General features: G+C 37.1%; 1 protein-coding gene across 3 annotated transcripts; it reads left to right on the top strand.

The window, feature by feature from the left end:
• Positions 1-1,468: 1,468 nt before the first annotated feature.
• On the top strand, positions 1,469-15,094 carry LOC127882057 (SCO-spondin-like). 3 transcript variants are annotated; one of them, XM_052430459.1, is made up of 14 exons: positions 1,469-1,596; positions 2,365-2,423; positions 3,567-3,649; positions 4,959-5,030; positions 5,297-5,384; positions 5,946-6,040; positions 6,714-6,782; positions 7,141-7,279; positions 7,828-7,989; positions 8,900-9,061; positions 10,059-10,189; positions 13,323-13,419; positions 14,388-14,552; positions 14,736-15,094. In XM_052430459.1, exons 1-14 carry the CDS (start codon positions 1,484-1,486, stop codon positions 14,990-14,992), a joined length of 1,692 nt encoding a protein of 563 aa, XP_052286419.1. In that variant the 5' UTR covers positions 1,469-1,483; the 3' UTR covers positions 14,993-15,094. The 3 variants fall into 3 exon arrangements, with proteins under 3 accessions (XP_052286419.1, XP_052286421.1, XP_052286420.1); XM_052430461.1 differs by lacking the exon at positions 1,469-1,596 and adding an exon at positions 1,620-1,735; XM_052430460.1 differs by lacking the exon at positions 1,469-1,596 and adding an exon at positions 2,109-2,199.
• Positions 15,095-16,124: the final 1,030 nt, after the last annotated feature.

Raw genomic sequence — 16,124 nt, 5'->3', positions numbered from 1 at the left:
ATAATTATTACTATTTTTTATAATCATATTTATAACTTATGTTCATGATTGACTGGAGATCGTGGAACCTTACACTATGAAGTCCCCTGTGCGCAGCCACGCAGAGGTTCTTGTAGCGCGCTTTGTTATGCGCGGTAATAACCACGGCTCTCTCGGCTTCCGCTTATTTGGTCGAACATACACCGACCTCGACGTACTGCTTGCTGACAACAGTATCGAATTTGATGTATCGGACTCCGCATCCAATGCCTCGTGCGTATATGTAGTTTCCGATTCAAAAGTAGAAGTGATGTCTAGCGGCAGTTGGGGGACTGGTAATAAGAGGTTTCGGTTTGACGATGCTTTTGTCACCTTCACGGAATCGACAGATCAGGCTGGTCGATCACATTATACGCATGTTCTGTTCATACATCTGCGATTTTGTGTGTTCCTTTAAACCCATAATTGCGAAGCAGGACTCTGTCGCCCACGTGAATAACAGTTTCAAGTACTTTCCAGGCGTACTGTTGGTTTGCTTTATTTCTACGTTCTTGCGATACGCGAATGGCTATTTCATAAGCGTCATCTAAGTGTTGTTTAGTGTTGTTTAAGTTCTTTCACGAATGTGGAGCGTGCTGAGACTACGACACTCTGTCGTTTAAAACCCAGTACAGCGTCGATCGAAAGTCGAGGGGCTCGTCCGTACATTAACTCATATGGTGAGTAGCCAGTACACTCACGCCGAGTCACGTTATATGCATGGACAGGTGCTGGTACTGCCAATATACAGTCAGACTTATGTATGTTGTCTAGCGTGAGAAGCACCTGTAAAGGTTACCGTTAAATCATTTGCAATGACCATTGCCGTGTGGATGGTACGCAGTCGTTTGCTTAACCCTTAAAGCGCTGGAGCTGAATTTTAAAGGCCTTTGCAAACAGTTTGGATCCAGATGAGACGCCACAGAACGTGGCGTCTCATCTGGATCCAAACTGTTTGCTATTCTGATAGTATTGTTTTAAAAAAATTCGAAGAAAATGCTAATTTTAGAAATTCAACAGACGACATTTTAGCAGACGACAAATTTCCCAGCATGCAAAGGGTTAATACTCTTTATAGCACAAAACGTTCTGATCACGCGTTACAATAACATCTGCACGCGATCACTGTGCAACTTATCTGGAAACCAATGATTAGCAAAATAGTTTCGAAAAGAACTTTTGCCGTGGTGCGAGCTGTTTGATTTCTCGTTGGAAAAGCTTGAACATACCTTGTGAAATAGTCCGTTATTACGAGTTTGTTCTCATAATCTTCTTTTAATGCTTCCAATTAAAGAAAGTCAATGCACATAAGTTTCATAGGGGCCGTAGAGGTTACATTGAGGGGGTAGTTTTATTACGAATACATCTGTCGCATTCTTGTATCCATTGTGTTATTCCAGGCCAATGAAATCTTTCGCTGAATAGAGAAATTGTCCTATCTCGTCCCTGGTGTCCCATATCATCGATGGTGTCCCATATCATCGCTGGTGTCCCATATCATCCCTGGAGTCCCATATCATCATTCAACGCTTTAAATACATGTACACTGGCAGATTTTGGCAAAACAACTTGTTGCAGGTTTGTTCATGTAATTTGGCTTTATGCAGTATAATGTTCTTATCAATATAAAAAACATAAAGGTAATCATGGAATTTATTGGCGATTGAGATCAGATTTACAAAGAGGTTAACGTTCCTAGAGAGCAACTGGAATTAACGTATGTGGGTTCCGTCCGTTTAGTAATTTTGCGTATATTGATAGTTACATCATTTCGTAGATATTCGTGTGTTTGAATAACGCATATTGAATAATTACACGTATTGTGTTGTGTTTGTAATGCTATTTGAACTACGCAGATACGGAACTGATATCGCAAACATATATCTTAAGACACTGTCTAAATTGCATCTCTTATTTAATGTGTTATGTTATTTTTAATAATGACATGTTATAAATATCGCATTTTAAAGAGTTAGCAAAACGCTTTCGCAATTTAGTATGAAGCTGGAGCACATCCAGCGTTTTGATTATACCATGTCATTCAAGATCTAACGTTCCATAAACATGTCGAGGACATTGCGTGATAATATTTTATCAGTTGAACTTGAAATAGAACATTTTTATCTCTTGCAACAACGTCAGCGTAGTCACTCTTCAATTTGTGTCTCGTTCGATTAGAACGTAAGTTTAGCAAAAATTACTCATGCCTTTAAATTAACATTCTATACGATTGTATAATGTTATATATATGCGTAAACAAAATAATCAAATATAAGTGTTCTTTTGAATTCGTTATATCAAGTCTTTACCTCTTCTTTTTTCATAATAATTGTGTTTACCATTCAGAATGAGAGTTTTTACACAACTGGTTGCGATCTGGTCGTTCTACATTTTGAAGCAAAATGGTATGCACGTTTTTCAAATGTTGATATTGTATACACGTTTTGTCAATGCACAATAAACTACAATATTTTAACTATAACATAATGTTACCCTGTTTGTGTTTGGCCTGGACCGTAGCCCCAAGGCCATAGTAATGATACAACTTTTCTGAGCCTATCCGTATTGGCTGGCTGCCAAATCCAAATTTCCAAAAGTCCGATTTACCACTTAATTCATGCGCAATAAAATTAGTTCTTCGCAGATCTCAATAACCCGCCTTGTAAATACAGAACATTACTATATAACAGTGTTGTTAAGCATTGGGTACGACATAGTTTTTATTGTTTGCATATTCATGCGAGAATAAGTTCCTCACTTGACGGTCTAGGCCGAAAAGATGTGTTTACGGAGACAGTAAGAATATTTTTTTCTGAAACATTTTTGAAGACATAATATTTGGTATTTATAAACATATTTTAAAATATTGTTATTTTATTTAGTGTTAACAAGACATTCCAGAAAAAAGAAAATGAAAATAAACAATACATATTTGCGATCGTTCTCGGAAATAGACGAAGTAACCGGATATGGTATTTCACTGCGCAGATCGAGCGCGCCAATCGAGCATATCGAGCGCGAAAAATTCTACGTTTAACAAATTACACAATCTGTACACCGTTCTTTATCAGAGTAAGTGGATTTTCTTTTGTATACACATAACAAAGGAAGTATGATGATCTGTTAATTATGTAATTAAACGCTATTATTGAAAGTGATTTATTTGACTGCAACAATAACAGTTTTTTTGGCGGCCATGTTGTTATTGTTGTATATCTTCACCGCCTATGTAGACGAACCTCTACTTGGTCCTTATAGTTGAACAAAAGGTTATCGTTCCCACCACCAGTATCGTGTAGTCCTCCACCGTCTTTGTACACTGTAGTATATACACAAATATTGTCTTTTCTTACAGTCTCTGAGCTTCTGCACTCAACCGCTAGAGTCAATCCGTATAAATTGGACAAAGGGAGAAATTCGGACAATACTGCTTTCCAAGCACACTCAATCTAGCGCCAGGACTTCAGCGCCTACAGCGCTTTGATTATTATATGGAGTTTAAAATGTAACGAAGACAGTTGCTTAACTCAAACATTCTCTTTGCACAGTTGAAGCGCTGACCTGTCTGAGGTGCGACTACGTGGTGCAGCCTCGACACTGTCAAACGGTTATCTCGTGTCCAGAGGATGATGTAAATAATATATAGCGTTTCTTTTTGTTGTGCTTTTGTAATCACCGCATAAATTACTGGAAAGCTCACTCCCGTAAATCCGTCCTGCAGTCAGTCGGTAAGTCAGTGAGTCCTGTGCGTAACACTTTAGTGTTTTCAACATATATCCTGTAACCTTTGACAGATTATTATGAGACTTTCCCTAAGGGTTAAGGAAATTAAAGAGATTTGCAGAAGGCATCAGTAAGTAATTATTGCGAAGGTCAAAGTCTTAATTGTTAGTCAAACTGTTGAGTCTCAATTTTTGTATCCGGTCCATAACAATTAAACCATTTGAAGAACTTTTATGAAATTATGATGATATATTAAGGTCCTTGAGACAATATGACGAAGTTATCAATGTGCGTGCTGCGTGAGACAGGCACACAGGATCTAGTGTGCCTGTTGAACGAGTCATTCACACTGGATCAAGGTTAAGAGTCAGTAGACAACGAGCATGCTGCATGAGTCAGTCACACTGGATCAAATGTGCGTTCTACATGAGTCATTCACACTGGATCAAGGTCAAGGGTCAGTCGGACAATGTGCGTGCTGCATGAGTCAGTCCAACTGGATCAAGTGTGCGTGCTGCAAGAGTCAGTCACACTGGATCAAGGTAAAGGGTCAGTTTGACAATGTGCGTGTTGCATGAGTCAGTCACACTGGATTAAGGTCAAGGGTCAGTCAGAGAATGTGGGTGTTGCATGAGTCAGTCACACTTGATCAAGGAAAAGGGCCAATCGAACAATGTGCGTGCTGCATCAGCAAGTCACACTAGGTCAAGTTCAAGGGTCAGTCGGACAATGTGCGCGTTGCATAAGCCAGTCACACTGGGTCAAGGTCAAGGGTCAGTCGGACAATGTGCGTGCTGCATGAGCCAGTCACAATTCATCAAGGTCAAGGGTAAGTCAAACAGTGTGCTTGCTGCATTAGTCAGTCACACTGGATCAAGGTCAAGGGTCAGTCAGACAATGTGCGTGCTGCAAGAGTCAGTTACACTGGATCAAGGTGACGATCATTCTGGACGGTAGAAATTTGAGTATTACTTAAGTACTTCACTTCAACAGGTGATGAATGATCATGTTTATCAAGATGTATGATACGCCAATCTCGAAATATTATTCTAACACATTTATTTCATAACTTCTGATTCTAACATAAACTATTAAATGCAGTTTAAAGGGTCACAACAAGTACTCCTAATGTTCTAATGAACATTTGCAATGAATGCATAGATATTGAAATATCCAACGTAAAATCATTTGAAATAGTTTGTACATTTTATTTTCAGTCATGCTTTGTTGAGAGGCAGACTAATGCCTTTGGTGAAATAGGCTACAGTCTTGGATGTCTCGCAAAACGTGTATGTGTTTATATTTGTTTAGTAAATTATGCACAGAATAAAAACTCCATACAAACAATAACTGATGTGTTTCCCACTTCAATTTATAAGTGCCAGTTTGGTTGCTGTTTTCTGGGAAGTTATGGTTATACTTGCCTAATAAATATGTTTTATACGTAGATGCTTTGAATATATGTTATAAATATTATATTTTATAAAGTAATTGAATGAAATAATATATACATGTGTGGCGAGATAATTTAAATATTACTTGCTTTTAATAACAGATGTGCACAAATTCAACTAACAGTTTGAATAACTGCACCCTGTGTTGTGACAAGGATATGTGCAACCACGCTGGATGTGGCGAAGAAGGTAATGTCAATGTAGTTTCGTTAAGAAATGAGACACATTTTAGTGGGTTCCTAAACAAAAAAATGAGATGACAAGTAATTTATACAATTGTGTGATGCTAGACATAACGCACTATTGTATGTCATTTCATATGCGTTCAATGTTTATCGTGCGTCCAACCCGCAACCAGTCCATATTCATGTTTAATTCAAGTGAGCAACACAATTTATTATGTCCCCGGAGGAGGGCATATAGTGATCACACTGTCCGTCTGTCCGTCCGTTCGTCCGTCCGTCCGTCTGTCTGTCCTTCACACTTTAGTTTAGGTTTCGAAAAACGCTCATAACTTCTATGTCGCTTCAGATGTAACCTTCATATTTGGTATGCATGTGTATATGGACAAGGCTTTTCCATACGCACACAAATTTTGACCCTTTGGACCTTAACCTTGAACTTAAGGTCCGCGTTAAGGTTTCGAAATCTGCGTTTAGGTGTCAAAAAATGCTCATAACTTCTTTGTCGCTTCAGGTGCAACCTTTATATTTGGTATGCATGTGTATATGGAAAATTGATTTTATTCAGGATATCCCATTCAACGTGGACCCGTGTGTTATAGTTGTGCTAACCCGTTACCCGAAGGTCGTTGCCATAGTATTGACGTTTGCAGGGAAGGAGAGGTATGTTTAGACAAGCTAATGAATATTAAGGAACAATTGATAAACCTATTTTGTTTAAATTTGAAGTTAACTTTGAGATATGTGCTATTCTCATTTCATTGTAAGGAAGGTCCAATAAAAATATAGTGATGTTTCCAAATAACTTTATTCGCAACAAAAACGACATTTTAACGTGGTCTGTACTGCCAATGAATACTGCTTCAAAGCTATGGATATTTTTTCATTCTTGTCCGAGCTCTAACCTACCAGCACAAATATAAATATCAATGAAGAAATATGAAGACAACCAGTATTTGGTTGTTCCTATCGAAAGATTTATTGGGAGCAATTGACCTCTAATTACAAATATTAAATACTGGGAAGAATTTTGCGTTTTCCTGTGAGATCGCAGGAACTTACGAACCGAATTTATTGAAATATGCGATAACCATTTATGTTCGATATGTTTCATATATCATAAATGAGAATATGTTTTTATATTATAAAAAAATATTTATTGATACTCTTTTATATCATTTATGTTTAGGGTATTCTATTATGTTATTATTCACAAGATTTTAATCAACAACTCGCCTAATCGAAATACTTCAAATAGCATTACATTTGTGAAGCAAAAACAATACATGCATGTGTTTGTTCTCTTTTTCTTGACACAAATGTACATTCAATATAGGTGTGCAGCCTTAATGGTCATGACATGTTTGGAACAATTCTATATACATCCGGTTGCATGCAAAAAGACGTACGTATTATAGTCATTGAAAAAAGTTATTTATTAAGTTATGTTTTATTATTGTGGTTTTCTAATAAACCAATATGTACCTGTTTATTCTCTATACTGGTAACATGTTGATCTCTTATTTGAAAAAAAATGATAAAATGACGTGCATGTATGAACATGAATTAACGTACTTTAGAGTGCGTGACGTATTTAATAGAAGAATTAAATTTAAAATAGTCTTCCGAAATTCTAAAATGTTATTAAATGTATGTATATTTATAAATATGTACTTACATGTTCATGTTTAAGAACGATTGTTAATATAATTACCAGTAGTTCACTCTGAAATCCCGGCAATTCAGAGATATAAATATTTCAGCACTGTGTTTCCCACCCTGGTGGCGTCCTTATTGGTAAACGCAGTCACGTGGCATCCACACGAACAAGGTCAAACGGACTGCATGACTGTTTCCGCTGTTGTAATGCTGACCTGTGTAACAACAATTGCCAAACTAGAGGTACTTATATTTTAGCTCACTTGAGCATTTATTGGTCATGGAAAGCAAATATTGAATGTTTATATCAGTAGTCCGTATTCGTGTGTCGTGTATCATGTGTCGTTTGTCTTGCAGTTCTCGTCGTCAACACTTTACTTCCAGGCACATTTCACAGCATAATAAAAAATCAAATCATGAACATGTGGTAAAACTGGCAACGGCCCAGGATCATTTGGTTTATGTAAAATAATAGTTAGCCTAACAACTATTTAAAATATTGTCGTAAACGATGAAGCCTTGGAATTAAACATGTAATTTAATAAAGTTGTTCTATAAAATGTTCGTTCAAATCAAGCCCGGGGTCAACATTTCTCTTGCAATGTATATAACTTGTTTTCTTTATAATTCTACAGTTATTAATTAATTTTTCTTTATCTCAACTGGACTTTAAAATTATATATATTTCTTTTTCTGCGCAAAGTGTGATATAATATATAGTCTGCAGGTTCATTCAAACAGCTTGGAGACAAACACCAAGTAATTGTATTAATATAAGTTACTGTTTTAAGTGGACGGCCAATGGAGTTCATGGACTGCATGGTCACTTTGTTCATCTCACTGTAACCAGAACCAGACTCGGGCGTGCAACAATCCAGCACCGATAGGTGACGGGAGAGATTGTCCAGGCCTGACGACGCAAACACAAGGCTGTTACACAGACCAATGTCGAAGTAACATTACTTATGATACTATAAATGATTTAAATAATGAATGCACTGGTTTATATTAATCACATATGCGTTCAATAAACGCGTATAACATCACTCGTTAATCTTTAACCAAACTATCAAAATACTGACTGCTAGTATGTAGTCAAATGTATCCCCGCCCTTGTGGTAACTAGCTTTCTTTATTGTACAGTAAATAAAGGTCAGTGAATTAAATTTAAGCGAGAAATTTAGGGCCATCATGACCTTGCTATTTATTATAAATCCGAATATCAATGAAAGCTATGTGTACATTTCATATTTATCCATCATATACGGTAGAAAAAGCCGATCTCCACCCACAAAATATTGCCTATAAGTAATGGTAATGTAATGAAAATGCATGCCTGAGCTATCGGTTTTTGTTCAAGTCATTCATTTTATCTATTATACTAAACAAATAAGCATCAGCAAATCAGCTTTGTTGGTACAGTCCAAAGATGGTTATGATAATATTCAGGACAATCCTTTTTTTTTATAAAGATTTGAAGTTGAAGGCTCGTCTCATATAAATGTCATACGCCATAAATAAACGGCCTTTGCACAGACACATTTCAAAGAAACACTTGTTTGTATCTTATTGTTTTTCACTAATGTGGGTAAACTATAGTGACTTGACGTGTGGACTGTATCTACTAAAATGTTATCTACTGAGACAACTTTTAATATTCACTCACAATGTATCAACATTTCGTCCAGTCCAACAAAATTATACAAAAATGTTTTAACATTAAATGTTGTTACGAAACATAATTATGGACTTCTGAATTATATAAATGTTCCTTTTCTGCACGTAGTGTTCTATAATATGTAGTTCGCATATTCAGCCAAATAGCTTGCAGACAAACACCTAATAAGTGGTTACTGCTTTTAGTTGACGGACAGTGGGGTTCATGGACCGCATGGTCACTTTGCACACCTCACTGTAACCAGACACGGACTCGAGCATGCAACAATCCAGCACCTCAACATGACGTGAGAGATTGTCCAGGCCTTTCTACGCAAACACAAGGATGTTACGCAGACCAATGTCGAGGTAACATTAAATATTATATTATAAACTATTTAAATAGGTTAATAGCACATTATGAAAACTTGAGATTTGTAACATGTACACTAGGTTGTGTGAACTATACCTGAAAGTTATGTAGATTATTCAGAAAATGAAACTCTATAATATTTATACAAACAGGTTTTCCATATGAAGAGTTAAATAGTTTACAGTAAAATTTAAAGGGATCTTTTCACGGTTTGGTAAATTTACAAAATTGAAAAAAGTTGTTTCAGATTCGCTAATTTTATTGTATTACTGAACATTTGCCATGGTCTAATATAGCCATCTTTTGACGATTTAAAACCTAAAAATGATAAAGTGTTGCAACGCGAAACGATTAAATAATTTGGAGAGTTCTGTGTTTGTCGTTTAAATTTGTGAAACTACGAAGATTGCTTATATAACGTATAAAATACGCATCTCATGTATGCTTGGCAGGATAGCTCAGTTGGCTAATGCGTTTTTACTTCAGGTTTTCGGGGGTCACTGATTCGAGCCCTGCTGCGGGCTACTTTTTCTGTCCTTTTTTAAATTTATTATTTGATTTTTACTGGAGCTTTTAAAATTTAATGTTTATCAATATAAAGCATTTAATGACAAACTTCAAAACATGCCAAAATCTGTGAAAAGGCCCCTTTAAGCGATGCCCAAAAATTCATGATTTTGACTATTGCAATATAGACTTTTGATTGTGCGTTCAAATTTGTATTCCAAGGTAATGTTTTACATGTTGCATCTAGTTTGTATTTATCAGTAAACTAATTAAAAGGTATTCATTAAAATATTTCAACAATCGATATGGTACCAATTATGTAATTGTTAATACGCTATACGCTAATACAAAGGAAAGATCGCTATATTTTGATAAAACAATTTAACACTATGATTAGATAAATCATTGGGTAGGTTTTTTTTTTCAATACGATCAAATATCAAAAACGTTATGTTTTTTATACATTAATTATTGTTGTTTACTCAGTTGAAGATTGCTCCCAGCTACTAAGCACTGATGCTTCCAGGCATAGTGGTGTGTACACCATCACCACCCATATCTCTCACACCAAGATCCCGGTGTACTGTGATATGGAGACGGATGGGGGAGGATGGACGGTAGTATCAGTTTAATTATGAATACAATATAATAACACCTGTATCTCATACCAACCTACATGTGTATTGTGACATGGTGATGGATTAATTAGGATTGCAGGTAATTTCAGCGAGTCAACATTACTTTATTTTTTTAAATATACCTAGATGTGCTTGAACAGAACGACTGTTTCTCTAGTAGATAATCTTTACAGAAATGTTAAATTAATTTCTGTACTTCATCGACGTATTTAAAATATTATAACAAGTTGTGAAATTATCCGATATACATGTAATTCATTCCATAACATTATGTATGTTTAAGAAATGCACATAAACGCTCATTTATAAATATTCGAGATAATCATCTCATCTCATCTTCGCCTGTGATCACATCAGGGACATAGGCCGCCAACCAGCTTCCTCAATGCGTCTCGGTTCTGGGCGAGTCTCTCCAGCTGCCCCCATGTTTGTCCCATATCTTAGCATCTAAATACAGGTCTCGGCGCCAGGAGTTTATAGGCCGCCCTCTCTTCCTTTTCCCCTTGGGGTTTCATGTGTGATATTGCTTTGTCGTATTGCATGCAGGCTTGCGAAGGATGTGGCCTATTCATCGCCAACGTCTCTGGAGGATGTCTTGTTCAACTAGCCGCTGCTTTGTTCTTCTCCATTATTATTCGTTGGAGGTCTTGTCTGGCCAGCGGATCTCGAGGATCTTCCTGAGGCAGATGTTGATGAAAACCTGTATTATCTTCATGGTGGTGACAGTGGCTATCCAGGCCTCTGCTCCATAGAGGAGTAGTGGCTTCACGATGGTATTGAAGCCTTATCTTGGTGGTGATGCTAATTTCGCTGGATTCCCAGATGGTCTTCAACTGATTGAAGGCTGCTCGTGCTTTTCCGACATCTGCATCCGTCCCTCCTTGGTTGTCCAGAATGCTGCCGAGATAGATGAAGCTGTCCACCTCCCCCAGGGTTCCGCCATTGACTGTGATGGGTATGTTGTTGGATGCGTTGGCCCTGAACACATTGCTCTTCGCTCTTTCCACTCTGTTCGATTTCCTTCTTTTTCCCATATCTTGCTGAAGAGCGGGTGTTGTAGCTCTACACTGGTCTCCTCGTCAGGTCCTGCAGATTTGCCGTTATTCAATTGCTTGATGGCGCTGCTGATCCCTTCCTTTTTGGGAGTGCAGCACTTGATTGTCAGATCGCTTATAGCAGGCGGAATCTTAGGTGGAGCTGGCCTGATGTGTAGCTCCTGGAAGTGCTCAATCCACCTCTTCATCTGCCCTTCTGTTAATATCTCTCCATTTTTGTACTTACTAGCCTCTATGGCGTGGCAAACATTCCTGCTAATCTCTTGGTTATTTATAACAGATCTTCATTTCTGTTCGGATAGGCTGCCTCTTCCGCCTATGTTACAAACGTCTCTAGATAGTTCCGCTTGTCTGCTCTAATAGGTCGCTTGACGCTCCTATTTGCTTCGGTGTACTCTTTTAATGCTTTTATTTGTCCGGCTCGTGTTCTGCTGTTTTTGAAACTTTCTTTCTTGTCTCGTATCTCCGCAACTTTCTGAAGCGTCTCTGCTGATTATCACTCCTCGTGGGTGTACGACGTGGAGCCCAGCACTTATTGGCATGTTGAAGTCACTTATTCTTTCACGTTTTGCCACTTCTGATCTTGTTTCTTCTTCAAGCAGCTCCTCTAGGACATAGAACTTGTTGGAGAGAGTGACCTTGAAATCTTCTTGCTTCCATGTGTCTTTCAGTGAAGCAGTCTTGTAACGTTGGCATTGGCAGAGCCCCACTGTCCGACTAATTTTCAGCTCCAGTGTTTAATTCGGGCGACAATGCGATGATGGTTCAAAGTCACATTTTCTCCACGCTTGACACGTATATCCTGAAGAGAGCGACGAAACGTTCTTCGCAATGCACAGGTGGTTTTATCATACCACCACAGTGATATCAGCTTGATATAACGCTGCATGATATATTTGTATAATGGTCAACATGAAGTTCTTAGTCAATGATATGAGGTAGGTCATATTAATCGGAATCAACTATAAAGTCATCCTTTTTAGTAAAATAGAATATGATTCAACATTACAAATGATAAACGTAGAGGTATGATAAACAGAAAGACAGGTTAATGCCTGATCTTTTTGTAATGTATAAGGCGAGGTACGAATAAAATAACGGCTCGGTAAGCATCGCCGTTATATTATTCTAAGCCTTGCCTAATATATTACAAAAAGATCAGGCAGTAACCTGTTATTCTACATGTATCCTTCTGTGATTGAAAACACTTCATCCGATGACCAGGTTACTTGTGGCGCACAGGTCGGCGAGTCTCTCCTTGTTGTCGTTCATCTCGCCGTACGATTGCTTCCCCATAATCTCCTAATATCCTGGGTTGTCACTGCCGATCTTGGCGTTGAAGTCACCCATAAGAATGATGATGTTTCTCTTTGGTCTGCCTTGCATAATGTTTTACAGTCTATTGTAAAAGTTGTCCTTCTTACCCTCGTTATTATCGTTCGTCGGGGCGTATCACTGGGTTTTGTTCAAGTAAATCCTCTTCTTCTTTGTAATGAAAGAGGCCGTCATGATCCGTGGTCCGTGTTTCCCCCAGCCGATTAGCGCTCTCTGTGCCGACTTGGAAAGCATCAGGAGGGTGTGTGCTGCATCCTCTTGCTCATGCTCCGATAACAACAGTAACTCAACGTAAGTCATTTGCCTGCCCAGAACCAGTCCATCTTGATTCACGTATCCATGGGATGGTGAGATTGAACTTCCTCATCTCTAATGCCACTTGTGCTGCCTTCACACGGTCTCGTACATTGTTCGGACATTCCATGTACCGATGCTGGTTGTGGTCCTGATGGAGATGATTGTCTTCGGCCTGATTGCTTCCAGTTGACACTGGCTGTCACCGTCCGTGGCCATACGTCATCCAGCTGGAGGTCCACCTTCACCAAGGTCCGTGATGTCTGTTATTATTCTGTTTGGCGTTTCTGTAACATTAAGGTTTCAACAGGGTAGGGTAGCTAGACCAACGCCCAACCCGCCTCCTTCTTCGGCGCGGGTTTGGGACCGTCCTTGGCGTTGAAATTCGAGATAATGTAATAATATAGAAAAACGATTTTGTATTTTAGGTTTTTCAGAGGCGATTTGACGGAAGTGTGGACTTTTATCGAACTTTCATTGAGTATGAAAATGGCTTTGGAAATATTAGTGGAGAACATTGGCTAGGTAATATATCACCGTATATGTCCTGTGGGCAATGTCTTTGTGAGATACTGGATTTAAGATCAAAAACCGAGATTCACGATATACAAACATGCTTATATCACTTGCACAATAATGTAGGACTGGCAGAGAAAACTTAATTATTGTTATATCTAGGTTAGATTTTTGCTCTAATTCCAATTCCTTAAGGATCCCATTATAAAACTTTCAAGTTACAACACATTTTTTTGCTATTTTTGTATACCAGGATGTGCAAAGCCATATCGTTGTTTTTAACAAATTTCAGTACATAAGATAATGTCATGCAACACGTAAATATAAATTTAATTTATTCATACTCTGGTAAAAAACAGTGTTTTGGAAGCCTTATTTCGACAAAATCCCAATACATCAGAAACATTCCCCCTTAAATTTTATCTTTTAAGTAAGCTTCCAATCAAAGGCATCAACATTCTTAAGACATATCTACGATATAAGCAGTAGCCACATAATAATGTCTTGATCGCTGAAAAACTTTAAAGCATGAAGAAAAATTAATATCTTGAAAAAAATGCACTATTTACGATAAAATAAAATAAATTTGTATCATAACGTCTTTATTCATTGGCTTATTAACAGTTCAGCTGTTTTACAATGTGCATTTTACGAGAAATATAATAATAGCTTTATTATTATTTTCCAGTTATTGTCGCAGAAACCATTGAATATATATATATACTTTTATAATCCAATCAAACATTGCCTGGACATTTATAGCTTGTAGACAAATTATGTTATTTGAACTTATCTTGTTCTATATTTGCGGCCGTATTGAAGACCTTTGCTGTGAAACCAAAGTATATAACGAGTTTGTATCTAGTTGTTTTTTTACTGATGCTGTAAGAAGTTTTGTTTATTCAATGAAAAAAAAATACCGAATAAATATAAACATGATAAATTAGATTTTCGAAAAAACTTTATTTTCGTTCAAGGTCTTAAATACATAAGCGAAATTACTTCAAAGGGGTTTAACAAACTTCGTTTGGATGTTACGCATTTCAACGGAAGCAAAGGTCATGATGTATATGGCAACTTCAGTCTGGAACCTGGAACCAACTATATACTGAATCTTGGAGCAAATTTACAACTGAGTGGCAGTGAGTTTCTTACAACCATTTTTTGTTTCTTGCATGATGAAAAAGAATGTATACATAGTTTTAACAAATGTGTATGCCCTTGTCATATGGTCATCGTTAAATAAGGCATGTTCACGTTGTTGAAAGTTTGTAAAGTATAACTATGTTATTACCAATTATATTTATTTTGTTGTTATATTTTAGTTTCGTCAGAGTTTCAGCTAAACTCACACGTCCCCGGCGCACCCGTTGGTTGTGGATTCAGTACCTATGATCACGATGTCGATAAGGTTTCGACTTTTTCGTGTGCGATTCAAGATCATGGAGGCTGGTGGTATAACTCCTGCTATCTAATGAACATTAACGGAAGGTACCGTCCTGGAGTGACCAGCGCGGATGTCATGCGCTTTGCATATCGCGAGGGTCTCAATGCCAGTTTCTTAATGTTCAAAAGAACTTGACCGATCCTGATAAGAATCACAACAATATGTGATATCTATGTATATCTATGTTTTGGCATTTTGATAACATTGCATCATATTAAATATATTTAATTGAACGAATTAGAGCCTTACAAACTTTTTTCGAAAAGTCTTTATTTATTTATGTCTTGTAAACGTTTTTGTACAAGGCGCAAATACATTATTGTATATCGGATTAATATGCTAAAGAAACGTACAATTTATAACAAATCAAATAGGAAATATTAAAAATTAATTATTATTGCGATATAAAACTTTATACGACTAGTCGAATAAATAACTCACGAGGCAAACTTAAACGTTGAAAACTTGCGAATATTCTTTGTGATCAACAACGTGAAGCTGACGAACATAACTGAAAGGTGGTAGAACGTCTGAGTAGAACATAATAATAACAACTTCAAGAGATTGAATGTCGTCATAAATTTGGTTAAAGTTTCTTTCTTTTCATAGACCGAATGTTGCATCGTCCATGTGTGTGTAAGACGTTAAATCTGAGTCCCGTTTGTCTTTTATATTTAAAAGGTTTTTATATCGCTATTACGCAACAAGTTTCCCAGAAGAGCCTTTTGTCAACAAGCCTTAAACCGCTATTGAGTAAATGTTGTATTCGGCAATAACATTTGCAAGTTGTGTACATATTGATTAAAAAGACGGGAAACGATGTATGTTGAACTTTATTTCCCCAAAAAGTTAATGAACAGTGGACGCGGGTGAAAAAAAATCAAACAACAAGTAATAGAGTGCTCCATATCGTCAAACTTCGGAACACCTTTAAAACCCCAGTGATTTTAATACCAAAATAAACGTCGAAGATTGAACTCTTCATTTTTTCTTCTGCACTATGAAAAGCGTCGCTGACGATTATCACAGTAATTAATGATTTTACTTTTCCCTGGTTATATTTTTATTTAAATACAAAATGTTGAATTTATTTAAATATACTGAATGTTATGAAGGCAGTAAATATTGTCTGAAATGTCACTGTTTCAAGTGGCATTTTTCATTTAAAAATAAATGATGATTTAAAATGCGCGAATATGATAAAATCGACGAATGTGGTTTATCCAATAAAGGATCTATATTTGTGGTGCTATAATAACTTTATGCA

Source organism: Dreissena polymorpha, chromosome 5 (assembly GCF_020536995.1).
Source record: "Dreissena polymorpha isolate Duluth1 chromosome 5, UMN_Dpol_1.0, whole genome shotgun sequence".
Lineage (NCBI taxonomy): Eukaryota > Metazoa > Mollusca > Bivalvia > Myida > Dreissenidae > Dreissena > Dreissena polymorpha.
Note: the sequence above shows the minus strand (reverse complement) of the source record. Positions and strands in the feature narration are given on the sequence as shown.

Bases quoted from the DNA above. Each gene is read 5' to 3' on its own strand.
- LOC127882057 (XM_052430459.1), top strand. From the start codon at position 1,484: ATGGTGTCCCATATCATCGCTGGTGTCCCATATCATCCCTGGAGTCCC. The intron at 5,031-5,296 runs GTATGTGTTTAT...TTTTAATAACAG, and splicing joins TTGGATGTCTCGCAAAACGT to ATGTGCACAAATTCAACTAA. The intron at 7,280-7,827 runs GTACTTATATTT...TACTGTTTTAAG, and splicing joins CAACAATTGCCAAACTAGAG to TGGACGGCCAATGGAGTTCA.